Genomic DNA, 27,810 nt, shown 5'->3' on the forward strand with positions numbered 1-27,810 from the left:
CTTTGATAAGATGTGAGTAAACAGGAAGAAGACCGAAGGGAGAGAAGGGAAAGGCCTCCACCTTCCAGGAGTTTGCATCCTTAAATCTAATGAACACAGTTGCTCAGCATTATTTGGCTTATGGTCATATCACTACACCTAACACCGTAAACTGAATAAAGACTATTTAATATTCTTTCCTTCAACACAAAAAGACTCACAGCCAAAGCCAGACAGAGGGATAAAATACTATAAAATTACATCTTTTAAAATAATGCAGCATAAATAAACCACTTAAAATGAGACTGCATTTATTGCAACATTACAGGCTTTTTGGTGGAAGGGGAGTTTGTGGTTTTTTTTACCCTGAGTCAGTTAGAATATAGAGTTTCAGCTTGATATGAAAAACTACTAAGTTGTGTAATGCATTTTAGTCAAGAAATAGCCCCATGCACAGAGAGCTGACACTACAGCAGGTTGGAGGCAGATTCAGGCAGGGATTATAGAGTTTAACAGAAAAGAGGAAGCATTTCTGGACTGTTACAGGACATGCTCACTGAATTCTAGTTTACTATATGCTGACAAGGAATCGTCAACAAAAGAAGAGATTTACCTGCAAAGTTGTTGCGCTCCTGATGAATTTGATGCGGATTTTTAAAGCCTGATTCATGTTTCTACAGAAAGTCAGATGTTGATCAGATTGGTCAAAACAACAACAGGCACCAATATCACCACATGTGAAACCCACACTGCATTCTGCAAGAAGAGGCAAACAGAGCAGGTTCTACATAGGCAGAGGCTCTGACCACATTTCTAAATTAGGAAGCAATGGACCTGAAATGTACTCTCTGCCCTGATTTAAATCAAATGAATGAACACAGCAGGAGCACAAGCACCTCATGCTCTTCTTTAGGAACTCCCCAAAGGTTTCAGTTGGCTTTGCTATTAGTGTTAGCATCATACAAACAGCCAACTCCTCCCACTAACGGGGTGATGGGACAAGTATCCCATGAATAACAAAAGCATCTTAAAGTATCACTCCAGAAAAGCTCCAGATCAGACAACTCCTACTACAATAATACCATCTTCTGCTGGAGAAACGTCATTCTCTGGTTCTACTATAGTGCATGGTCAGTATCAGACACAGAAGGAGACAAAAGGAGATTACAGACCAAGAAGTTGTAACAAAAGACCCACTCGCTGCCAGTACCAAAACCCCCAAACATAAAATGATGTGCAACAGGAGACTGACAAACTAAAACCCCCTTTCTTTTTATAATCTTTATGCAGACGAGTAACCTTAACTTCCATGTTCACATATGACAACAAGCAAAAGTGACAGACAGTGCAGCCAAAACAGTTCATATATAACTTAGCTTTTTTTATCTTTTTTTTTTCTTGAAAGATTCAACTCCCAAAGATGGATGTTCCTGGGATGTGACTAAAATGACATCCGAGAAGCAGAAGTAGGCCAAAAAACTTCAAAAAAAGAAAAAACTCTTGAGCCTTCAGTGTCTGCTTCTAAGGAGGAGGATTTTAGCCTCCAGGTGCAAGGGAGAAGAATCTGGAGCATCTTTACTTGGCGAAGCTGCTATTCAAACCAATTTCTTCCTCCCCCTGTAGTAGTGCTTCAATTGGAATCAGATTGGATGGGGTTTCAGGGCTTTGGAGGGACAGGAAGTCTGATACATCTATGGCACTTAATGTTTCAGTCTGTGAGTCGGAAGGGTTAGCCATCTGACCGGTGGGCTCACAGGAAGAGGAGGAGGAGGAAGGAAAAGTCTGAGGCTGCAGCTGAAGAGTTGGCTGCTCCAAAGTTTTCGGGTCAGGCGAGGAACATCCCTTCTTACTAGTTGCCTTCTCCTTGGCAGAGTCTCGGCAGGCACACTGACACTGGCAGGCCTCCTCTTGCTTTATAATGATAACAGGAACGCTGAGACCAATCTGCTGAACAGAGTTTCCTGAAGGTGAAATAGAAACAAACAGGCGCAGAAATGAGAGAACTGCATAATCTCAGTGCAGTGAGACACAAGTAATCTTTTAGGTTTAATTCAGATGTAAGCTCCTCATAGCAAGAAACTTTCATGTTTGTTTGTCTCAAGTAACGTGCACACCTATGGCATCATATAAACAACAACAACAACGAGATCCAGAAAAAGGCAGACAGCATTTCGAATAACCCTAACTCAAAGCTAGGGGAACTGCGGAAGCCCAAGTCGCCATTAACCTGACTCTGAGCTAAAGCACGTAACTATAAATCTGCTGAGCCCTGTAAGAGGTAATGAAGGTAACAGGTAGTCAGAGCTGTGTCAAGATGCATTAGCTCAGCACTGATCACATGAACACGCCAAGCTCTTTGCAGCTAGCTACTACTAAGTAGAGGAGCAGCATTCAGCCTGCCTAGGTTTCAGTCATTAACTCCTCTTCTTCTAATACAGGACTTGACCCAAAGTCACAGGATGAAGTGGGGCCATTCCACAGCTCACACAGCGAGCGTTGCTTACCTTGCTCAGTTCCTGTGCGGCATTTCACAAGAACATTGGTGTTTCCCAGCCGATGGCCAGGAGAACCCGTTCAGTGGAAAGGTTACGTGTTCTGTGACACTGGGGTTTAGGAGTCCCAGTGTCAATATCTAGATTTTTATACAGCACTCAGCACCAGCTACCCGAGTGCCAACTTAATGTTTTAAACCAGCTTTAAGGGGTTTAAGCAGAGTGGTGTTTAAAAATTAAAGCCCTTTTCTGTTTAAATGCCTCTGTCCCTTTAAAGCAGAGACGATCCGAAGGGATGGTACTATGGCCTCACACCAGCCTCCCTTTCTCATCACCTCAAAGTCAGCGATCTTCCTGCTCATTCTCTTTGCTCTGCTTTCCTGCTAGTGACTGCAGGGAGCGTTCTTTCACTTGTGCTCCTCCGTTTATTTAACACAGTCTCCTTTCCTCTTTTTAAATCTCATCTTCAAGCCTCTTTAGCCTACGACTGACTTTGTGAAGCATCTGATATTGTGTATGAAAGATGCCAGATAAAAACAAAATATATGTGACTGTATATTTTATTAGATGCAGCTCAGAGAGGTGGTCAGCTAACAAAAGGTTGGTGCTGGATAATTTACATTGTTTAATCCATCAGCTGCTCCCTCTCCCCTCATGTAAGGATTTAAGGTTGGAAGTGCTCTAAAATCTCAGTGAATACATTAATTATCTAACTTAAAGGAGCTACTTTGACTTTTTCATCTCATACACACACAACATTAGAATACCATATGATTTTTAATAAAAGAGATAACTAATCAAGACAATATATTTTGCAAATTTCTCCCCAGTACCTTCAGTATTATCTTTGTTTCCTTCTTAATGTTATAATACAAGTACCCCCAATAAGATCAAACATGAGTCTAAAGTGAACAAGGCTTAAACCAGTGCCTTTTAAGAGTGTAAAAAGCTGAAAGGTTTTCTTGGACTTTTTAACTAGCAATTAAAACACCCCAACAAGTACTATTCAAGGAGATGTCACCTATTACCAAGGGAATGTCACCGGGCTATAAAAGGGTAAGAAGTTGCATTTCAAATGCACATACCTGTGTTGCCAGCCACTGGTAATGTGGTGGTAAAAAAGACCTTCTCCACCTTTGGAACTTGTGGCTTTAAAAAAATAAAAACACATTTGATGCAGTTAAAATCAGATCTCCATTAAGCAACAGCAAACTCCAAACAGCTGTGAGCAAGAGAAATGACTGGAAAACTGGATTACAAATTAAATAGTTTGGTTTGATATGGGGACTTCCATGTTCTGGATATCACAAAACCGAGACAATGACATAGGTAGTCCTGAGATGCTGAACTGAGGTGCTGTGGATTTGCCAACACACATTGTTCACACTTCCAACAAAATTAATTAATATTTAACCAATAATCCATCTTTTCCAGAGCGTTCATATCAATGGCTCTTTATTTGTTGGCATTCACAACAGAGGAAGCTTTTCAGATGGCATTGGCTCACTACTTAAAAGAATAACACAAACTATTCTTGAGGTCTCAAACCCACAGATCCACTTAGCATCAGACACATCCTTGTTTTGCAGAAGATTTTTCGTTATCCTTATATTCAAGGCTCCTCCGATTTATGAGGCAATAGGATTAAGCTACAGAACTGTATAGACTATAAAATGCCTCAATGCTGAAAACACTATAGAGTTTTTGTGCTTCTATTTTGTCACAAAGATGGATATAAAACAATTAAATACAAGTTACTCTCAGGCCTCACACTGCAATGCCCCAGGTGAAGCAAGTCCACGTCCTCTGTGAGGCCTATACAAGGGAGTTTGTCAGACAATAAGAAGAAGAAAACAACCCACTAAATCTTCCTCATCTCTGGATTTTCCAGACATTTTCTCCTTCGTAACCACCTTTTAAGTTCTTCAGGGCAGGGACTGTCAATTTGTGATCTGTACAGAGCCATTCACATCACCACTACCCAAAACTGAAGCAGACACACCTGGGATGGGATTGAATCCTGTACCTCTCCAATATACTAAAGTTAGACATTTTTCTATTAAAAAACAGCCCCCGGCACTATGTGAGGAACATGAATGTTTTGAACAGTCTTTCAGCAATGTTATGGTAAATACTAACCATTTGTTCTTGATTTTGGGGAGATCCATTGGCACCATTTAAAATCCATTGTAAGTTCTGTTCTCCCATGACTATGCTGGACTGGAGAATAGCAGTGCTCTGAGATGGAGTAATTGTGATAGTCGGGTTACTTGTCAGAACAGAGTTCGCACCCACAGGCACAGACTGAACCACAGCCGGCAGAGGCTCAGTGGCACTCGACGCTGCTGGAGCAGAGGCTCCGGCAACCACTGAAAGTCCTTGTACAATGGGCTGTGGTGGTGTCTGAGTGTGCGGCAGAAAGTCTTGGTGACTGGCTGCAAACTGTGTGCTGTGAGGAACAGGCACTTCTGGGGACTGTAAAATAGTCGCAGGATTTCCAAACGCAGCTTGCTGTGAACTGGTTCCTATGGAGGTGGGAGCTGGAGGGGGTGCGGAGGTTTGTAGTGCTGGGTGAGAAGGCTCGGAGATGCCAAGCTGCAGTACAAGTGGGAGAGATAAAGATGCTGAATCTCCTACAGAAGGCTGAACAGTAGTTACTGAGTCTGCATCACCGTTAAAACTTTCAATCAAGGCAGCTGCCAAAGGAAACAAAGTAAAGAAGAAATATGAATACACCAAGTCTCACATGGTCCAGAAAAACTGCTATTCACTGAACCTTGAGAAACTAAGGCTAACTTGCCCTCTAGCAAATAGAATGCCAATAACAATGCTTTTCATAGTCAAAGCCCTGTACAAAACTCATTAACGCAAGCCAATGAAATAGGGACATTTTAGGTAGCCAGGACAGGGACCTTTCTATATCCAAATTTAGGAAGCCAATAACACTGTACTCCTGTTAGAGCCATTAGCTCTCAGGAGCTGAAAGTATTTCTATTAGAAACTCCCTTCTACAGATGGTTTCATTCATTCAGCCATAAATGCCTGCTCCAAGAGGAAACCTAGTACAGGAGTTTATAAGGAACATAAGCCCAGCAGCACCATTTTCAGTGCCATAGAATGACACACAAAGCTGCTGCAAACATGATCTCAGTTCTAGTGACACTGTCCCAACACTCCATAGACTATGAATACTATTTACTTTAAAAATCAAAATAAATTCAACTGGCAATGCTCCCCACCAGCCCTTTCAAAGAGACACCTGTCTGGTTTCTACTAAGGCTTTATATTATCCACTAGGCAATAATTCTCAGTCAGACGCATAAATGGAATTAGCTGTCTGCACGGATAGGCGGGAAGGTCTCTCAAATTGCACAGATACAAAGTGTACCTGTCTGTTGAGAATCTTCCTGATTTGCTGTATGATCTGGGCTCTGGAACATAGATTCAAAAATGCTTGCTGGTGAGATTGTGCTAAGATCTCGTCCATGTGTCTGGGGAGGAGAAAAAGGAGAGAGAAGTGTTAGATAACAACAGCTCCCCAATCTTAATAAACTATTTGCATAAATGCCAGTCATCTAGCATATGTATGTTGCAATCGTTTGCTCAGTTATTTTAATGGGCCACCCTCAGAAAGGGCAGGGTACTTTGTACTTTATGCAACTAGCACACAACATGAAAGATGCAAGTTAGCTAGCATTAGCCATGACGCAAATTCACCAATCAAATGAACAAGCCTTTATAGAGAACTTAAGCATAACTCTGAACTTAACAAACCCCTTAAAAGGACACTTAACTATTCTTCTGTAGCTGAATTTCATTTTAACCCCTTGTTGTTTGTAATACTTGGGCAGAATCTGAAACATTAGAATTGTTTATATCAGTTTTACCCCTATCATTTGGGAAACTTTCTTATGCACAAGCCTTCATGGCTCTGCTTAGTTTACCTCCTAGTCTGTGCACCAGTGTTACCTGTAATGTCAGAACTGTTCTTGGAACAGGATTTGTTAAATGGCTCCAGGAGCCAGCGCCACTAAAAGATACCAGCCCCTCAATAGTGTCTAATTCTTCTCTATGCAAGATTTAGTTATGGCCACATTCCCCACTAGATGGGAACAGTTTTGCCATAAGGTTAGATTTTAAAGGAACACTGCTAGTTCCGGAGAAAAATCCTTCCTTTTCACTCTGCTGAATTAGAAAGTCTGTTTTCAGGTTACGGGGACATTTACAACAAACAACCAAAAGTCTGTGCTTGAGATGCCAGCAAGGTGGAAATACTTCCTGCACAGACTCCTACAAGCACCTACAAGTCTCTTCCCAAATAAACTTGCAAAAGGATGCAATCTCTTTCAGCAACACCTGGAGGCAACCTAATTAAGTGATTGTGTCACAGCCAGTTATAGCCTTAGTATACGATTCCACCAATAGATGCAAAATGCAAGTTACAGAAATGGCTGGGGAGGGAAAAGCCAAATGGTAGAGACTACAGCAGTACAAGCAAATGGTGCTAATTCTGACTCCAACATAAGGCTCTTAACTAGCTGCAAGTGCCAAAAGGACAAGCTCGACTGAATGTTTTCTTCTATCTGTTTCTGCCTGAAGTCTTTGCAATGGGTTCTTCCCTAGACACAGATTCCCCCAAACCAGAGCAAATAGCATACAATGTGTAGACATATAAACAGGTTACCCATTTCACAAACTATCCAGCTACCGTTAACCAAACAGCTCAGAGCTGGTCAGAGTTAGATCTCTGGCTCTCAAGTGACTTAAAATGAAATTATTTCTACATTGATATATCCAGCCTAATTTACTTCTGCCCACATAAAACGTTACTAATTCACTGAAACAGAACACTAGGATTGCTTTGCTTTTAAAGGAATTGTCCCCACTTAACAGAGACAATATTGTGAAGAAAAAGTTAAAATCATATGTAGTATTACAATTTTACCGGCCTCTGCCTCAGTAGTCAGAATCAGATGCATTGTATATGCCAAATTCACCCAATAGGATTGCAGCAATATTTCATAATGACAGATGGTGAAATCCAACTGTAGGAAAGGAATCAGAAGGGCGGTGTAGGAAGTGCATGCATTTGTCAGCACATGATGTAATGCATTCTGCCAAAAAAATCCACTGAACTGCACTGGTATCATTCCTAGAATAAGTTGTTGCAATGAACTGCACTGGTATCATTCCTAGAATAAGTTGTTGCAATGCCCCTCTCACTAGAGAGGCCATGCCCAGACAACAGGAACAAAATGGGGACCAAAAGCAGATAATGCCAAAGGACAGAGCAAGTGAAACAAAACCAACCAGTTTTTAATACTTAAACCCTGTATTCCTCTGGATGGGACAAACGCTCTATAATAAAGACAAAATCTCAAATTATGGGAGAGGCATGGAGACTTACTGTATTAGAGTTTTCCCGCAGTTCCGAATCCGTGGATATGAGGCTTAAGTCGCTCAGACAAAGTGAGTGGTTTGTATCCTGAAGAGGAATACAACTGCAGTTACGTATTTAAATCAGTGTCAGCAATACTGGACATTCCACAGTATTTTAGATCACTTTCCTTAGAGGTACAGGCATCTACACAGCTTGTCAGGCTATTTGGGTCAGGGTAGATAAAATCAGTGATTTAAAAAAGATAAAAAAATAATTTTTATTTTTTTATTTAAATTAAATATTTAAAAAATAAATCTATTTAAAATTAAATCTGAAACTGGCAACTTATCTCAAAGCCAAAACTTCTTATAATTTAAATTGAATACAATAAATAATATCTAGTACATAGTTCCTGTCAAGTTTTAAAGAAAGTCCAAGCCACTGAACTAGTGAAAGTCACTGGCTAAGCACCTGGAATCAGAGTTTCCTGAAGTGTTAAACCAGCTTTTGACAGCAGTAGCCTCTTCTGCTGGTACAGAGAATGTTTTCTTCACCTCAGTGTATTAAACTATATCAGTTCAATGACTGATTCAAAGTTAAGAAACCAATTAGGAGTTGAAAAAGCAGGAAAACTTGTTTTCCTCTTCCAATCTATGAATAAAAACTAGGTGAGAGACAATGAGGTCTACTCAGTCTAAAATCTTGAAGGACATGGTGACCAGAAACAATCAGTTTAATTCACTAACTACAGATAATATTTCCTTTGTTTAATAAATCAGTTCATTTTAAACGCAAAATATATTTGGCAATTTTTTTGATACACTTTGTTTATGTTTCAAGTGCATTTAAGGTAGTTTTATTAAATAAAAAAATTAAAATGCTGCTTTTTTGCATTTTTAATTGAATTTGAATTTCTATCCAATTAAAGTGTGACACAAATCACAAGTAAAAATTAATCTAGAAAATAAGAAATGCAAAAGCCACCACATCCTAAAATAAAAAATTAAGAATTTTAATAAATGTAGGTTAAGCTATATATAATTACATAAACAAATGTGTACACCCACGAAAGCTTGTGCTCCAATACGTCTGTTAGTCTATAAGGTGCCACAGGACTCTCTGTTGCTTTTTACACATATACCATATTCTAGTTTGCAAAAAGGCGGCCCAATTTAGTGTAAAGGCTATATTTAATTACAAATCAACATGTTTTAATGGTTACCAACCAATGAAAATTAAGGAAAATAACTAAAAAGTATAAATGCAAAAACACAATTAAAAATATTATTTAAATCAAGGTTTCCTGCTTGCTGATTTTAATCATAACTAAAAATCAGTGACTTAAACAGCTCTGATTTAAATCAATCCACCCTGATTTTGTTCCTTGATAAGGCACAATCTATTTTGAAGTTTAAGGCTGGGAATTTCAGAGGTGCCTGAAGGAGCTAAGCACCAAAATCCCACCAATTTCCAGTGGGAGCGGTGCACCGAATACGCTTAGCACAATGTTGCACACACTTTATTGCCTCAGGAACTTCTCCCCAAAATATGGTTTTGTTCCAATCTACCACAAAAGCTCTAAAGAAAAAAAAGAGAAAGCTACTGACCTCAGATACGTTGTTATTGGGAAGTGCATTATATAAGTGTCCTTTCTCGTGACCTTTCATGTGACTCTTGAGACTATACTGAGTACTAAAAGTCTTCTCACAGCCATTACTGGGACAGAAGAAGGGTCTCTCTCCTACAAGAAGCACAAAACACCACACTGATTTGTACAAAAGTTTAGACATCTCTTTACAATACGCCATTCTGCTTAAGTCAGAATCATCCTCCAAGATATGGCACTAGTTAAAATATGGGAAAAGAAACCGGTAAGCTGGCAAGAGTATTTTAAGTGCTCTAACTGCTTCAGCTCTTCTCCCACTACTCTGCACATCTCACTTCAACCACCGTTGTATTACTTTAGCTGTAATATATAGGCCAAAGGTGTTAACATAACCCAGTCACTGTCCAACACTGAATAGTTTTAAACAAGGTTTGGTATAAAGAGACCTCTGCCTGCTCAGTCCTCTCATGGCAAACACACCATTAACAATCCTTTGTAACATTTTATTAAAGATACAGAAAATAATGGAAAACAGTTAAAGCATCTGAAACATAAAGTAAGGCTTTCATTTTAACAACATCCCTTGTTCCCTTTCCCTTTAGCTGGAAAGAGTTTCTAGAAGGAAAAACCCCCGTTTGACAGTCTCTTAGATAGCAAAGAGGATAATAACTGTCCTTTTGGGGAAAAAGAAGTTAGTTGAAATGGGCTGGAGCTGTTGTTATTGCTGCTGTTGTTAAAGTCCAATTCCATTTCCTAGAAGACATAAGACAAACACATATAAAAGGGGAACGAAAAGAACAGAAAATACAGATTTTGTCTTTGATGTTGACTTTCACTTGCAATTTCATTGCTGAAAAACAGGCATAGCACATGATCTTACCAGCCTCTCTAAGACCTGGCAAATTTGTATCAGCATCAGGCTGTTTAGCATATTGCATTTAGCTGCCTTTTTCTGATCACGGGCTCGCAGCAGTGTTGCAAAATATACAGTCCTGGGTGGCTAAGCCAGACTTTTATTAAACAGAAGACAAAAGGATAGACATAGGAAAGAAAAAAAATAAGGTGGGGGAAGGAACAAGCAGAGGAGTCTCACATCCCAGGTGATGTTTGGCCTTTAGCCACAAATGCTGGAGATGTCATCTGGGTACCCCTCTCTCAGGCCCAGTCTGGTCAGGACCTCTCTCAAGTTTAGGATGGAAGTGGTCCAGGACTTCAGCAGAAAACATGGATCACAAGTATCAGAGGGGTATCATGCATCTGATGAAGTGGGTATTCACCCACGAACGCTTATGCTCCAATACATCTGTTAGTCTATAAGGTGCCACAGGACTCTTTGTTGCTTTTAACATGGATCACAGGCATTACGGTGACACTCGCTCCAATAGCCAATTTCTCACCCCAAAGTCTCTTTCTTTAAGGACTCAAAAAGGGAGTGATGTGTGGAATAAAGCATCCCCTTGTTATTTTGTCCACCAATTGGACCTACTAGCCAAAATAAGGTTCCACACTCTTCTTGTTTACCATGCATCATTTTAATCCAGTCCTTGAATTATATTAGGCCTTTTTGTTTGGGCTAACTCAGTCTGTCTCCCTTTCCTACCTTTTCCCATCAACGTTTGTTGTTATAGGTTATTGTGACGATATTATGAACTTACACACATTTTTTACAGTTGAGTTCAAAATTAGGGTAAATCTGTAGGCCCAATTATCACAACCACCCATAACTCGGTAAGAAAAGAGGGACATCACCTCCCATAAAGACATACTCAAGTTTGAATGTCTTGTACAGGTTGCTGCATAGAGACAAGCTTGCAACAGCAACTCTCAGGGAGAATTTCCATAACATACCCACATTACAATCGTCCAAGGTGAATTCCACCATATAAGGAACCTCACACTCAATGTTATGCTGAAAAGAGTAAACAATGAATGTAGGACCTGTGGGAACGTCTGAACAGCCTACTAACAGCTTTAGTGTCACTTCCTGGGTGCAGCATAATAGCCTTAGAAATAGAAGTTTCCAAATTTGTCAAGTGAGTTGGTGAATATTTAAGTTTTACACGTCATTATTGCTGCATTTGTGAGGTGTGCTGGTGAAATTCAATAGCTGCCAAATTTAAATTGAAGGGATATTTTTCTTTTGTTCACTATCCTGAGATAGGAAACAAGAAAGGCAGCTAATTAAAATATTAACTGAATTATTAATTGCTCACCACTTTTGGTACAGTACTGGTTTATTTGCTATGGTTTCTGGAGAAGGTTGAGAATTTGTTCTAGGAGACAACAGGAACTGGAAAGATGTCTTTTGTAGTGGATTCTGAGTTGAGTTAATTTGTTCCCATCTGAAAGTTTGTTTTTATTAAATGCTGCTGGATGTATTATGATGTTGAAAGATTAAATGTCAAGACGCCTTGACATCTATTTTATTGTTCCTTACATCTGAATAAATAAAACAAATAAATAACTGAAACCTGAAAGGCAGATCATGCCATTAAATGCCCTTGCTGTGCTGCTCTGTAGACTACAGGTATAAGCATTATTAGGCTTATGAAAGTTTGTATAAACGAAAGAGGCTCAGTTAGAGAAGAGATCCCTCCAGACTTACCAGTATGTGTCCTAACATGTGTTTTAAGGTGGTGGCTTGCAGCAAAAGCCTTTCCACAGCCGTCATGATCACACCTGAGTGAAGCACCAAACAGAGAAAAGTTAGCAGCAGACTTCTTGGATATATCAGGTATAATGCGAAGTCATGCTTCCCATTGGGTGCTTGACTGAATTGCAGGATGCTCCAGATTTAAACTCTGTTAATAGTAGCTATTGGGAGGTATCTGGCTACACACACTGCACAGATTACAATGTGACAGCAAAATATAAAAGAGTAAACAAAGCCATTTATTGCGATCACCATTTTTTATGGATTACACTTTCCACCATAGCAGGGAAAAAACAACAGATTTTGTAGATGTGCTGCTCCTCATAGCAGCTTGGCCAGCCTGATCTATTTGGCAACAGAGTAATTTGGTGCAAGCAACTGCAACGCCGTCCTCTTCTCGCCAACCGAAAAAGCGGCAGTACAGATATGCTCGTGTATCTAGCTTCCCTCACTGGACTAAAAGTGAAAATATTTCATGCAGTTTGTCTCTAGATCCTTACAACAAGCCTCTTCTTTGTAGTCACTCCACTGATTCGCACAGACTGTCAGTTACCAAACTCACTTGCCATTCTCCCCACAGAAGAGGGGAAACTGCCCTCTAGCGACTTACCTAAATGGCTTTTCTCCTGTGTGTGTTCGAATGTGCTTCCTCAGATCGCTGAGTGTTGTGAAGTATTTACTGCAGCCTTCGCTTTCACAGTTAAACGTTTTTCCTGTGTGAAGCCTCTGATGTGCTTTCAACCTGCAAAGCATTCCAGAGAAATCCCTCTTACCACATGCAGCACAGCAAGACTAATGAGCCATATAACAAGGACCACAAGACAGGTTCAAAGGCTTAACAAATTCTGTTTGTTCATTAAATTTATCAATATCAGTGTTTATAAAGCGACAGAGTCCTGTGGCACCTTATAGACTAAGAGTGTTTATAAAGGAGTGCAGTACACAAATCAAAAATGTCCGAAAGCGCTAGGTGTTTGAACAATGCTGAGCACAAAGGGGACCACACAACTACTTCTACTGCAACACAAATAATTAATGATAATGTCACAAATGCTGCTCTCCCAGTTCTTGGTTTTGATGGAAGAGGATCTTTAGGCGGATTTGAGATTCTATAGCAGGATTGGGTCTGGAGCTGGGAGAAGGATCCACTCCCAAAAGCTGCAGCCAGGGTGCTCAAACAAGAACTGAATTTGATATGAAAAACAATGGTAACCATCTGCCATGGAAGACAACAGAGCTGCATGGAAGGGCTCTTACCTGTACAGTGTATTGAATGCCTTTTCGCAGCCCTGCACATCACACTCAAACGGCTTTTCCTTAGTGTGCACTCGGACATGAATTTTGAGACTATAGGAGGTAAGGAAGGCCTTGCCACAACCTTGTTGATTGCAGACAAATGTGTATTCCCCACGATGTGTCTTCTGATGAGTGCGCAGATTCCCAGCAGTGCTGTAGGTGCGAGGGCAGCCCTCAAAGGTGCACTGGTATCTCTTAACCTATGAGAAAAATGCTGTAGAGTTTAAGTCTACAAAATGTACAGTTCAGCTGAAACAAATCTCTAGCACTTCTGGGATCTAATCCACAGCATGGGCTCTGATAGGGTTCGTTGCCTAGTGTGAATAGCTAGGCCTTTGCTCTAATTAAAGACAATAAGCTGGCTTCTGATCCCAGAATGATACCAATGTATTTTTTTTAATTAACAGATGAAGTATCAAATTACTTTGCCCTCCTATTGTGTTATGGGGAAAAATTCAGGCAAATCTACAGAAACAGAAGTTTACAGAGTTTAACTAGTATAGGAACATGAGTCTAGTGGGATAATAAATCAAAGTGAAGGTCTAAGTCCCCATATGCATTTCAAATTAATAAACTTAGCCTTTAGCAACGGGCATTCGACTGCGCTGGTATGTTTAGAGGAAGAGGCAGACAGATACATACTTTTCTAACCTGATCCACCAAAGTGCTGAACCCCCTTAACTTCCATAGACCTGCACAGTGTGAAGTATAGTTGCTCAGCATTTCACAGGACTACGAATCTAATGATATATTGCTCTATGCTCTCTCTCTCTCTCTTTTTTTTTTTTTTAATTAAAAATGAGAGAGAGAGAGTCTGAATTTAAATTCAAAATATTCAGCTATTGACCAAGATAATTGTCTAGTTTCAAACACACATTAACAAGTCCACAAAGAGCAGCCCTGCAATCCGTACAAATTCCAAACGCACACCAACATCCCCCAATAAGGAATACAAGACCAGGCCCTAGAGGCATAACTCTGCACTGTGCTGCTCCAATACACTGATAGCGAGTAGAGGATCTCTTTCAAATTATTGTGGATTATAGATTGCTTTGTTCCATCTAGTCTGCATTTTTTTTTTACATATCAATATAATTTATACCAGCAACATAGTAAAATTGGGGCATTTTCTTTGCATATATATAATGTAATGATACTGCCCAAAGACACCACACTAACTGGGAATATCAGCTCAACAAAGCAAAGGTTTGCAGAGATATAACTGGAAAGAAACTCATGCCAATACAAAAGCTTTTAATTCTTACCACGCAGATTGTTTTGTGAACCAAAATGAGATTATAAACATGGAGCTTTAAGGCGCTAGGCAAGTAACCCAGAATTCCCAACCAGCTGCTTGGATCACCTGACTCATGTCGGACTAGATTTGATAGAAATTCTGCCAAGCTTCGGCACCAAACAGGGAGAGGGTGCATTAGAGGCTTACATAGTATGGAAGTCAGAATGTTTCATTGAATTGGACTCTCGCTCCACGTGGAATAAATCATCAATTTGCTATGCTAGACTGGATTTCTCTTCAATGGTAATTATTAGACTGACAGCTTTAATTTGAATGCAATGGCTGAGAACTCCCATCAGTCGCAAAATGAGTCCAGAGCCCCAGTGAGGAGTGGGTGACTGGCAAGTGGAAATATAGAGGTTTAGAAACATTTATAAAGACAGAGCAAAGCCACAATACAGAAGGAAGAACTTGCTGCTTTTTCTTTGAAGATTAGTTTAATCACTGGATATAGGAAGGGAAGGACACAAGCCAGAAACCTCCTTATATTTCCCAGAGTGCTACTTTTCCTAAAGCACCCAGTACTATTGCTATGAGAAGAGGCTCTGGGGTAATTTCCAAATACAAGGTACCGAACTGTGCAATGAAATTGGGAGACTGGCTGAACCAGTACAGCCACACCACTTATAGCTTCCTGTCCACACTGGGGAGAAACCAATACAGATTTCGCCAGTTCAGTTGGATTCATGTAGATTCCAGGTATCACAACCAGCACATGTAGAACACTTAGGATGGCTGTTATGGGTGGACACAAGGACTGTATGTGCATTGCAAACTCATGGTCTCCTAACAAATTTTTGAAAGCCTTTTCTCTTAGGCCAGACAGCATGGCCTGAGACCACGCTAGCTGCTTCCTTTCCCTAAAATCCTGGGAAAGACAAGAGAAAAACTTTAATCCTCTCAGTGATTCATCACTCCTCCCTACCCCTTTTCTTTACTGGAGTAGATAAATGCAAGAATATTTGAGAATCAGCATTCTTCAGTGTCACTGGGGGTTAAGAAGGAAGGAGAAGGGAGCAGGGACAGATTTCTGAGTATGTTATCAGGCTGTAAATGTATTTTGGTGCTGCTTAAAATTATGCAAGGTGACAAACACTGGAAGTTAGGTGAATGTGACATACAGCACAATATCAGCACCAAGAATACTTCACCAATAGCACATCTGGTCAAGAACCTACTGAAAGCCCCTTGTAGTCCTGCCAGGAATAGAAGCATCTGGTTAATGCTTTGCATTGTATTTGGTATAAATTGAATGAGCAGCGAGCCTTCAGTACAGTAGGTAGGGGATCTTTTCTGTAAAAGCCCTTTTGCTAGTCTGTAGTTGGAGATGAGCTTGACATTCTCATGCAATAATGTTTATGGTACCTCCCTCTGCCCTTTTAAAAACATCACTTTGATGTGTTAAAATCTTTATCATCAGAAAAGGAAGTAGATTTGAAGCAGATTCATACACAAGCAGAATTAGGGCATACACTCCCTCCCCTCCACCTTTCAGAACGTCTATATACAATATTAGGAACAATCAGAGAGACAAAATTAAAATTAGTCTCTGCTTAAAAAAGATTCTGTAAATGGTGCCCCCTATGCAAAGGTTGCAATAGAGCTAGGAAAGAGCTTGTTACACGCAGTGTGTTGATTTTCTGGAAATTGTATTAGTTATTTTAAACAGAAGTTTGGGGTGGGGTTTTCAAAAACATGCAGCACTGGCCTAACTCTGCTCCCACTGAATCAGGGAGAGTCTTATTACTGCATGCAATGAGAGCATTTAGGCCATTGCTGAGAAACTTTGAAAATCCCAATTGGATTTTAGAAGCTGGATTTTCCTACAGACTCCAGCATTAGATTCAGAAACATTCAGGACCTCTCTCTACTACAGCTTTTAAACAGATCTATTTCTTTGACAGTTTGAGAACTAAACATATCGTCCCCAAACTGTTCTTTGAACCAGACCTGTATTTTGCCAAACAAAATGGTCCCTCCGTGTGCTGCATGGATGTATGGAAAGCAGGATGGACAGGCGTGAGATTTTATGTAATAATATTTACTAATATTGTTAAAGAAAAGACAAGACTCTAGCCCAGGGATCGGCAACCTTTGGCATGCAGTCCCCCCGGGTAAGCACCTTGGCAGGCCGGGCTGTTTACCTGCTGCGTCCGCAGGTTCGGCTGATCGCGGCTCCCACTGTCCGCGGTTCGCTGTTCTCAGCCAATGGGGGCGGCGGGAAGTGGCGGCCGGCACATCCCTTGGCCTGTGCCACTTCCCGCAGCCCCCATTGGCCTGGAGCGGCGAACCGCGCCCAGTGGGAGCCACGATCGGCCAAACCTGCAGCAGGCAAACAAACCGGCCCAGCCCGCCAGGGTGGCGGGCCACGTGCCAAAGGTTGCCAATCCCTGGGCTAGCCACTAAGCCTGCCGTATTCAAAAGTGACCACAGATTTTGCAAGCATCAGGTTTCAATTGTCCTGCAAGAGATACGCGAGGACTGATTTTTCAGAGACGGAGTGCCCAGAATGCCTATGGAGAGCACTGGGCGCTGCAGATGTTCAGCACCTCTAAAATGTCCTGGGTGTCTCAAGCTGGGCACCTAAAACATGACACATCCACCCATTAAAACTAGGGGCCACGTTTGAAAGTGTTCTTGGTCCCTCCTTTCAGGGGGCTCTGCCAGCTGGATAATTCAGCACCCAGGGACCTGCAGCGCTGAGCCTTACAAACACGGCCACTCTGACTTTTGGTTTCCATTAAGGGCATTTAGGCACAAGCTCAAGACCTGCCTGTTTGAAAGGTCACCTATGGAAAGTGAGAAACTTGGGTGATGACAGCAAAGCCAACATTCACTATAGACACAGGGCTTATTGAACCATAGGCACCAGCCAACTCAAAGCCTCCACTGGGGCAGCGCAATCCCACACCACTCCCAAGTGAGACTATGTACAGAGCACACATTTTGGCCCTATGCTAGTGCTACATGGGGCCAGCTGAGCAGTGAGGCCCCTTTCACTAGAAATGAAGAGGAGGATTTGAAGGGCAACATTAAAAAACCCCGCAAGCCATTCCCCCCCCCCCCCCCCAAATTACATCCCCACCTTTGGATCTCCCAGGCGCCTGCATTTTAGCTTGTCCATCTTTGGGGGCAGCGAATGTTTTCCATTTTATATACTGCACAGCTCTTTGCCAGTACAAGGATTATTAAGTGCCAATGCAAAAGCAAAAGGCCAACTGACATCTCTCCCCTGCCACGTATTGGTGACCTGCCTCCTATGAATACAAGCTACAGGGGAGAGGCTGGCACTACGGACACATGTAAGTGAAGGCAGAGGCCCGGGGCCTTTTTAAGCCTGTTTACAGCAAGCAACATGCAGAAGACTTGATGGCAGTAAAGTGGGTCACAGTTTGCACTAAACCCCTTGGTGTTATAATAATTGTGTTTGGGATTAGGAACACGTTTTGTTGGTTGGTATTTAATTCCTTTTCTCCTGTTTTTATTTATATATACACAGATAAATTACAGTTGTCACAATTCTCATTCAATCCAGAGTCTCTTGTTGATACAATAGTAGCATTTTACACTAGGGAGGAAAGAAAGAATTATACATTTAATTTCACCTTCCTTTGATGAGCTGATAGATCCTGGTCATTACAGTATCTTAAAGCAAATTACATATACAAAAGCTTCATGCACACCAACAAATAAAAATATGCTATAATACAGAAGCTAGCTGCCAGGGGAAGAGTAATCACTTAAGTAGGAAAGTAACTGATTTTTTTGTTTTCCACGGTGACCAACATGGGGTTTGAATCCTGTCTCCTTAGTGCTAGGATGAGATTGTAATAATTTAAGATGCTTTGTGAAAAGGAGGTAAGTTTTTCTAGCATTCTATTAAATTCCCACAAAGACTCATCTTCATATTGGATTAATGGGGACTGGAGAACTTCAGTCTAAAAACAGGCCTTAATTTACATCTGTACCTACAGCACAAGATGTATTTTTGTGCCTTTAGAACCATATTCATTTCTAATTGTCTAGACCCCACTGCCAGCTTGAGAACACACGTGACAGTGATTCTGAAGTGCTGCTATGGTCCAGAGAGGGAGTTAGGGAAGCTCAGTGAATCTCCCAACTAAAATGAAGGCTGTAGGAAAAGCGAAATTCTGTGCATAGAAGTTTCAATTAAAAATTGGAATGGGGGTCACTTATATAGTATCTGGAGTTCAAATGTATTTTAATGTTGGGCAAATTTACTGTGGAAGCAAGCTACACAGGGAGAGGCTATGTCCTAACCCTTTAGTATTAGAGGAATAGAGTAACATAGGTTAAGGTTAGAGAAGGATTAGTAAGGCTTTTGACACAGTCCCGCATGACATTCTCATAAGCAAACTAGGAAAATGTGGTCTACAGGAGATTACCATAAGGTAATGGTACAACAGGTTGAAAGACTCTACTCAAAGAGTACTTATCAGTGGTTCACTGTCATAGTGGGAGGGTGTATGTAATGGTCAGTCCTAGGTCCAGGACAATTCAATAGAGTGGAGAGTAAAAGATGACACCAAGCCTGGAGAACTTCTAAACACTCTGAAGGACAGGATTAGAATTCAAACTGATCTTGACATACTGGAGAATTGATCCAAACTCAGCAAGATTAAATTCAATAAAGACAAGGCAAAGTACTTAAATGGGGAATAACTGGCTAGGTGGTCATACTGTTGCAGAGGATCTGGAGTTACAGTGGACCACAAACTGAATATGAGTCAACACTATAATGCAGCTGCAAATAAGGCGTATAGGGTGTCATATGTAAGAGGACATTGTCCCACTTTAGTTGGCAGTAGTGAGGCCTGTGTCTAATTCTGGGCACCACACTTTAAGAATGTGGACAAACTGGAGAGAATCCAGAGGACAGCAACAAAAATGATCAAAGGTTTAGAAAACCTGACCTGTGAGGAAAGGTTTAAAAAAAACTGGGCATGTTTAAGTCTTGAGAAAAGACAGTTGAGGAGGGACCTGATAACAGGCTTCAAATCTGTTAAGGGCTGTTATAAAGAGGACAATGATCAATTGTTCTTCATGTCCACTAAAGGTACGACAAGTAATAATGGTCAATCTGCCGCAAGGGAGATTTAGGTTAGATATTTAAAAAAGTTTTCTCCCTATAAGGGTAGCTAAGGTCTGGAATAGCTTCCAACAGAGGTCGTGGACTCCTCACCATTAGAAGTTTTTAAGAATAGGTTGGACAAACACCAGTCAGAGATGGTCTAGATTTACTTGGTTCTGCCTCAACGCAGGGGGCAGGATTTCATGACTTCGAGGTCTCTCCTAGTCCTATATTTCTATAGTTCTATGAACACCTGCTTTTCAAAGTCCATGAGCCCTGAATGCCATGCTAAACTATACAAGTGGTACCAAAGTGTGAAAACGAGACAGACCTTTTAGAAAAACACAACGAGGAATCCGGTGGCACCTTAAAGACTAACAGATTTATTTGAGCATAAGCTTTCGTGGGTAAAAAAACCCACTTCTGTTTTTTTTAACCCACGAAAGCTTATGCCCAAATAAATCTGTTAGTCTTTAAGGTGCCACCGGACTCCTCGTTTTTGTGGATACAAACCTTTTAGGAATCACACGCATTAAATCAAAGGAGGAGGGGCAGTTACCAACTGCTGGTAGCACAGTAACTAGACTCTAGGGAAAGGGGTGGTTAGGAAAAGCACCACACACTGAAGAATTCTGAATAGCATGGAAATATTTAACTACAAAAAGCAGCAGGGGAGGGTGGGTCATGGAAGGAGAGAGAGAGATTGCATAGACAGAAGTGAAAGAATCAAAAGCATGCATTGCCGCAGTAAGAAAAGCAGCCTTGGCATTTACAACAGGAGGGCAACGGATAGCTCTTTGGTGTCACACAGCAGCCATTATGGGGTTGGAGGAGACCTACGGCCTTCAACTCTCAGCACCAGACTAAACCTCTCCCTTTTTCAACTACTTCTCCCTACCAGCGGAGACCATTCTGCCAGCCCTCACCACCTCCAATCTAACGTGCTTTACAAAGACATGCCCTTGCCTGTAGCAACTGCTCATGGAAAAGGAAGAGTAAAATAGTCCATGATTCTATACCCCCGTCATTGGCGGTTTTTAAGAACAGTTTAGACAAACACCTGTCAGTGAATGTCTAGGTACACCGGGGCTGCCTCAGTACAAGGAAAGGACAATATGACCTCTCAAGGTCTCTGCCAGCCCTACATTTCTATAATTCTATGAATTTTAGCTGTCCTTCATGCAGCTGAAAACAAGGAGGAGCCAGCACCATGCTCACAGACCATCTGAGAATTGCTGCACAGGGTTTTCTAGAACAGATTCATTCTAAGACATTACTTCTGCTTATTTAACTGGATACTGTCTACTCACAGGAGCCTACAGGGATTACTCACTCAGTTCTGTAGAAGGCCACAAGCAGAAACATGTACTGGATGGCCTCTTATGAGTGGGTACAAACATCTGCAAAGGAATGTCAGTGGGGTAACTGGATGGAAAGGGGAAACACTATCAGCCAGATATGGAGGTTTATTTCTTATTCCTTGGTTTAGTACAGGACAGCATAGAGACAGAGAAAAGGTAAAGAAAACACTGGACATGTTTAAAATGAAAAGTATCCCAGGCCTAGATAACAGTCATGCACCAGCTTTCAGGAAAGTGAGGACAGAATTTTGCGACGTTTTAGCATTTTTAAAATGCTTCTCCATGACAAGATAAAGAACTGGAAAATCTAGCATCCATGGGAGAGGAGAATCATTGTGCAGAGAAGGCAATAGCAATTTTGTATTAGTTAAAACTAGGATGACCAGACAGCAAGTGTGAAAAATCGGGATGGGGTGGGGGGTAATAGCAGCCTATATAAGAAAAAGACCCCAAAATCGGGACTGTCCCTATAAAATTGGGACATCTGGTCACCCTAGTTAAAACACACCATACAGCATGATTTTGTAACAGCAAGACAGCTGATGCAAGGTATCTTTGCTGAGCTTTGCAGAAAGGTTACACATCTGCTCGGCAATTAAAAAAATTGATCTTACAGTTGTGTTATAGGTTGAGACAAAGCATCAGAAAGGTCTGGCATGTAAAGTAGACTGGTGGATTAAAAACAGACACAGGGTAGGAAAGTGAATTTTATTAGCCTGAAAAAGATACATTATCTTTCCTAACAGGACTACCAGCTTTAGTACCACTCATTACCACTAATATACATCAGCACTAAAATAAATTGGATCCCTGGTAAAGCAGTTTGTCCTGAAGTTAGGGTGCAAACTGCTGCATCAAAAACCTCCACATGCAGGAGAATCATCTTTACATTAACTACTGCAATACAGGAAAGTGTTTTACATACTTGTGAACTACGCAAGATTGTGGGCACTACCAGAAGCTATTAACAATCGCTTGGTCCATGGCTGCATATATAAGTAGCGAGACAAGGAGCTATACAATCATACTCAAAGCAATACACATCTTTTAGTACAGAGGGCGTCTGCTTACTGTAGATAAAAGGTCTGTGCAGAGGGGACCAAACAGCTAAAATGAAGCTGTCATGCAGAGTATAGAGCAGGAAAAGATGGAGTTTACCAGAAAAAGGCTTGATGCCATCACCACAAATGAAACATGGCACTAGGACACAGCCACAGAGGGCAGAACACAAACTCAAAGCAATATCAGTTCTGTAGAAGGCAATAGCAATAGCTATGTTGTGTATTCTCTTTGCAAAGAAAGGATAGCAGAACCTTGGAGGGTAACCAGAAGGAGCCTAAATTTTACACATACATATGAGATGGGGCTAAGAGGAAGTTAAGTTTATCTTTATTGGTGAAGAAAACTTGATGGCATATGGGATGGAACATTGTCCAACTAGCTAAACTGTTCAGACTGCTGAGTAATTCAGAACCCAGGGAGCACAAATTACAAGATTAAACTGAGTTCAGGGTGAACTAGAACCAGTGAATAGGAAGCTTATGAAACTAAGATGGAAGATGATGCAAGTACTAGCTATTCTCATGGGGAAAGTAGTACTGAAGGTAGAACGAGATGTAACAAAATAGAATTAAAGGTGACCTCCACACTAAAGAAATTGGGGCTAAGCCCTTTTACTACTTTCTGAATGTTCATAAAGGGTTTCTATTTTGCTTCTATCTCAAATATAAGCAACATCAAGTCATCTTCCCTATTTCGTAAGGGCCAGAAAACTAGTGTGATAGCTTTTTCAGATCTTAATTGATGGTGCAAGGGGGTTTAGTCTTTAAAGTTCTTTCCTCCCAACTAGTTGTCAAGTGTTTAAATTAAGCAGACATAAGACCACATTTCCCCAGGATTCACTTTTACTGTACCCCTACTACTAGTTCTCTAGTCATCTTGACTCCTCTACAAAGAGTAAAGTAGTCATTGCCTGAATTTACAGTGTATAACAAAGCACAAAAGACAATTACAAAAAAATCTTCCAAGCCTTTTAAACACCTCAAAGTAATAGAGGACAATCCCCTTTTTTACACATTTGGAGAAGGAGCCACACTGAGTTAGCTCACACACAAAACACTATTCTCAGACACTGGAAGTGGCAAGTTGAGTGTCCTATAAAAGACAAAGGAAAACTGTAGCATGACATGAAAATAAATTTTAGCAATAAAGCAGTGGTGAGGAAGGCAAGGTGCAGCAGCCAGTAACACTACTGAAAATTGGAAAAGGAAATATCCCATTTGAGTCCTAGGCTAACAGATTTGCTGGGTGAGACCTTCCGGTCCAGAAATTCCATCTCTTACCTGAAAGTAACTGCTGCTGCTATTGAACCACTTTCACTTTTCCAAGTGAACGCCAATCAAGGTCCCCTGCTAAACTAAATTATTCAGGCTTTCAAACTCAGATTCCATTCTAACTAAGGCCCAATTCTGCAACCCTTACTCACAGAGAGTATCTGTTACACAAGTAGTTCCATTGGCTTTAATGGAAATACTCATGTAAGTCCTTATTCATCATGAGCAAGGACTACAGAACTAGCCCGAAGTCTGAAATGCTGACAGATTCTATTAATACTAGTCAACTAAAGATACCACACACAATTCATTATTTTTGGAGACATTTTTTTTTAAACCAAGTCTGTCCGAACCCACTTTGCTTTCAACACAACAAAAATTCACTATGAAAATCATGTGTTCTCTTGCTAGAACCACCCATTTCACAGGCGTAAGCTGGTTCAAAATGTCACGTTTTAATCAAGTACAATTGTGACTTCCTAAAACTTTACTTGCTGCTGCTACTTATTACAGTAGCTCAGTAATAATGCTATAACTAAGGTTAGGTCAAGCTTCTGTTTGACATCGGTGTGGGTGATGAAGGTTTAATATTTTAGAAATTTCAAATCACAATCGGCTGGAATTTGACACTTAATTGGGATGCAGAAGTTTTCCTAAGCCAAACTTGGTACACCCCAGGCTAAGAAAGCTTATATCCATTTTAAAGGCTTAGTTTTGGCAATATTTTTAAGAGTTGTGAAAGACTAATCAAGCTATTTAGAAAGAAAGATCACTAAAGCACATGCACTATTATCATGGTCCTTATTTTCTAGTCACCTTTTATTACTATATTTAGTGGTTACTGCACTGTCATGAAACATGCTGGGGTTCTCTTCAGACAGTAGCAGTTATATAATAAGGCATATGGTCTACGTAGTGAGAGCAGGAGAGACTGTGAATCAGGACTGACACATTACGTTGTTGACTCTGGCTGCTGACTCACTGTGTGATCCTGGGCAACTTATGTACTTACCTACACAACCATAGAGCTACTGTGAAGCTAAATCTAATGGTTGAGATTTTCAACACAGTTATGTGGAGTTAGTCATATGTTTTCCTTTAGTGTGCAGCTAAATTCTCAGTACCACTTGGGGGAAAAAAAAAATCAACAATATCTGCAAAGCGCTTTGAGATCATCAGATGAACAGCTCTCAAGATGGGCAAAGTTCTACGATTATAGTTGGTCACTTACTTCTTTACGCTTGGTTTCTGGGCATTCAGATTGCAAAGTGAGAGTAGCTCCTTCGATATTTCTTGGCATGGGAGTTGAACCAGGATTTATAGTCAAATGAATCTGATCTGGAGAAATAATATGTTGCACATAACCCTGGGACATTCCTTCATGATCTGCTATTAAATGAAATCCTTCTTCATGACCCTCTGGTAAAAAAGGCAAGTGATCCCCACATTGTCCTTCATCCTCATCATCTTCTAATGTCCCATGGTCTTGTTCAATTAGAACAGTTGTCCTGTCATAAATTGTCCCAGATGATGAAGGAACCAGACCATTTTTGTCCACAAACCTCATCATTTTATCATCTTGGGTCAGTTCATCTTCTTCCACTTCATAGTAATGAATGCTGCCATCAGGACTATTTTCCCCCATGGTTTAATAGAATTCAGTGCAGGATCATGAAATTAAAATGTAACAACTCATCTGTAACAAGATTAGTACAAGAATAAGAATATCAATATTTAGATAAGGACTTCACCTAAATCCCTCAAGGGTGTGAACTTCAACAAGTTTATATTTCCTGTCCCCATTAACTCACTTCCAGAAACCTTGTCTCGCTTTCAGAAAACCAAGACAAATAGTGCAGTTAAGTTTTTATTCAGTTCATATAGGGAAATACTTTCAAAAGTGCTCCAAATCTTCTAAATTATTAATATATATATATTGTATGAGACCTGAAAAGGGCCTATAGCTCTCTTTTAGAGAAAGAAGAAACATCCCTCCACAGAGATTGGACCTCTTGTACCTAAGTCTACTAAAAGCCACATGCAAATTACTGTATATTGCCGGAGAGCTGCCTTGAAATTATGAAACAAGCAAGAATCTCTTTGGGGCAGGACTGTCTTTTTATTGTGTGTTTAAACAGTGCATAGCACAGCAGGACCCCATTTCCTGACTGGGGTATCTAGGTGCAACTACAAGAGAAACAGTTTCAGCTCTTTACAACATAAAGTGCCAGGGTGAATGGGTTATAGTATGACACTATAACAGGATTGTTTCTGTGCAAAAGTCTCCCAGATTTTATAAAAACAAGCCGAGAGCAAACATGCCCAGGGCAGTAGACCACATTACTCTTCCACAGACATCTCTTGCTTGTTGCCTAGGGCTGCACTCGCTGAAACTGCATGAGCTTTGCTAACATGTTTGAACCTCAGGGCCGGGCTGGAGACAAATGACTACTGGACATGAGACGGCAACAACCACAGGCCCTGAAAAACCACCCCCAGGAGCCAAGCGCCAGAATGAAGCAGGGAAGAGCGTGCACCTATCACCGGCCCTCGAGCGCCGAGCCAGGTGGGCACGGGGCTGCTCTTGACATGACAGCAAAGCTCGGGCTGGAGCCGGGCCCCTGTGCTCGGCGCTGCACACGCACCCCACCCCCGCCCCGGGCTGAGGCCAGGCCCCCGCCCCCACCTTAGCCCTAGGCCGGGCCGCCCAGCGCGGCACCCCGGGCGGCAGGCTGACGCCGAGCGGGCTGACAGCGCGGGCCGGGCCGGAGCCAGAGGCCCAGATCCAGGGGCCCGGAGCGACGCCACAGCCCCGCCCGGGGAGCGGCCGCGCTCACTGGGCCCCGGCAGGACCCCGGGCCGCCCCCGCCCCGGACGCAGCCCCCGGCTGCGCGCGCCCCGCTCTCACCAAGCGCCCGGTAACAGCGGCAGCGGCAACCTCCCAGCGGCACCATGATTACCCAACGCATCATTTCCGCTTCCGGCCCTCGCGCAGCACGCCGAGACCCGCCCCCGCGGGGAGGGACTAGGGGCGGGACCTCAGCGACGGTTGAGAGGGTGGGGCCTCAGGCTGAGGCTTCCTGAACGAGGAGGCGTGGCCAGGAGAGGGGCGGGGCCTCGTGTCAGAGGGCGGGGCCAGCAGGGGTGGCCCAGGTTGGGAGCACGCTGAAGGCTGGGCAGCAGCTACCCCACTGCCCAGGCAGCGCTGCCAGGCCAGGCCAGGCCGGCCATAGAACAGACACGGGCCAGGCCAGGCCAGGCCGGCCATAGAACAGACGGGGCCGGGCCAGGCCAGGCCGGCCATAGAACAGACATGGGCCAGGCCAGGCCAGGCCGGCCGTAGAACAGACGGGGCCGGGCCAGGCCAGGCCAGGCCATAGAACAGACGGGGGCGGGCCAGGCCAGGCCATAGAACAGACGGGGCCGGGCCAGGCCAGGCCGGCCATAGAACAGACGGGGCCGGGCCAAGGGTCCATCCAGCCCAGCGTCCTGGCAGCCAGTGCCAGGAGCCCCAGAGGGGCTGAACAGAGCAGGGACTGGTCAAGTGACCCCTCCCCTGTCGCCCACTCCCAGCTTCTGGCAAACAGAGGCCAGAGACACTGTCCCTGCCCAGCTTGGCTGATAGCCATTGATGGGCCTACCTTCCACGAACTTAGAGTCTAGTTCTTTTTCGAACCCTGTTATAGTCTTGGCCTTCACAACATCCTCTGGCAAAGAGTTACACAGACTGACACTGTGTTGTGTGAAGAAATACTTCCTTTTGTGTTTTAAACCTGCTGCCTATTAACGGGGCAGCAGGGCCACAACTCCTCACAGGAACAGAAAGGTGGGGCCATTTTTAATGTGGGGACTCCCGGCAGTATGGCTGCATTGGGCCCAGGTGTGTCCTGGGCTGGGGTCAGTACAGTCAGGGCATGGAGGGTAACATTTACTCTTCTGTCATTCAGGGACTTTGGTGTTTAGCTTAGGGCAATAACTCACTTCTGTGTTTTAACCACTGCACTACTGCCTCAGAGGAGTGCGTGGGCAGCAGAGCAGGGACAGTAAGTGCTCAGGCATCACAGTAATACCAGGAGTAGGGTTGCCAACTTTCTAATCACACCAAACTGAACATCCCTGTCCCGCCTCTTCCCCGAGGCCCCACACCTGCCCCGCCTCTTCTCTAAGGTCCCACCCCCACTCTCTCCATCCCCCCTCCCTCTGTCACTCGCTCTCCCCCACCCTCACTCACTTTCACCGGGTTGGGGGCTCTGAGTTGGGTCCGGGAATGAGGGGTTTGGGGTGCAGGAGAGGGCTCCGGGCTGGGTCCGGGGGGTGGGCA

General features: G+C 42.4%; 1 protein-coding gene across 2 annotated transcripts; it reads right to left on the reverse strand.

Annotated features, from left to right (window-relative positions):
* Positions 1–1,245: 1,245 nt before the first annotated feature.
* MTF1 (metal regulatory transcription factor 1) lies at positions 1,246–26,538 on the reverse strand. 2 transcript variants are annotated; one of them, XM_005298345.4, is made up of 11 exons: positions 26,398–26,538; positions 24,721–25,185; positions 13,368–13,606; positions 12,721–12,852; positions 12,063–12,136; positions 9,459–9,592; positions 7,879–7,956; positions 5,860–5,962; positions 4,611–5,167; positions 3,557–3,620; positions 1,246–1,940 (listed from the first exon to the last, which is right to left on the reverse strand). In XM_005298345.4, exons 2-11 carry the CDS (start codon positions 25,132–25,134, stop codon positions 1,555–1,557), a joined length of 2,181 nt encoding a protein of 726 aa, XP_005298402.2. In that variant the 5' UTR covers positions 25,135–25,185; positions 26,398–26,538; the 3' UTR covers positions 1,246–1,554. The 2 variants fall into 2 exon arrangements, with proteins under 2 accessions (XP_005298402.2, XP_065433060.1); XM_065576988.1 differs by lacking the exons at positions 12,063–12,136; positions 12,721–12,852 and having other exon boundaries at positions 1,357–1,940; positions 13,368–13,620.
* Between the last annotated feature and the right edge of the window lie 1,272 nt (positions 26,539–27,810).

This window comes from Chrysemys picta, chromosome 23 (assembly GCF_011386835.1).
Source record: "Chrysemys picta bellii isolate R12L10 chromosome 23, ASM1138683v2, whole genome shotgun sequence".
NCBI classification, from domain to species: Eukaryota; Metazoa; Chordata; order Testudines; family Emydidae; genus Chrysemys; species Chrysemys picta.

Bases quoted from the DNA above. Each gene is read 5' to 3' on its own strand.
- MTF1 (XM_005298345.4), bottom strand. From the start codon at position 25,134: ATGGGGGAAAATAGTCCTGATGGCAGCATTCATTACTATGAAGTGGAA. The intron at 12,853-13,367 runs GTAAGAGCCCTT...AATGCTTTGCAG, and splicing joins GCATTCAATACACTGTACAG to GTTGAAAGCACATCAGAGGC. The intron at 5,963-7,878 runs GTAAGTCTCCAT...TCTCCTCCCCAG, and splicing joins TGCGGGAAAACTCTAATACA to ACACATGGACGAGATCTTAG.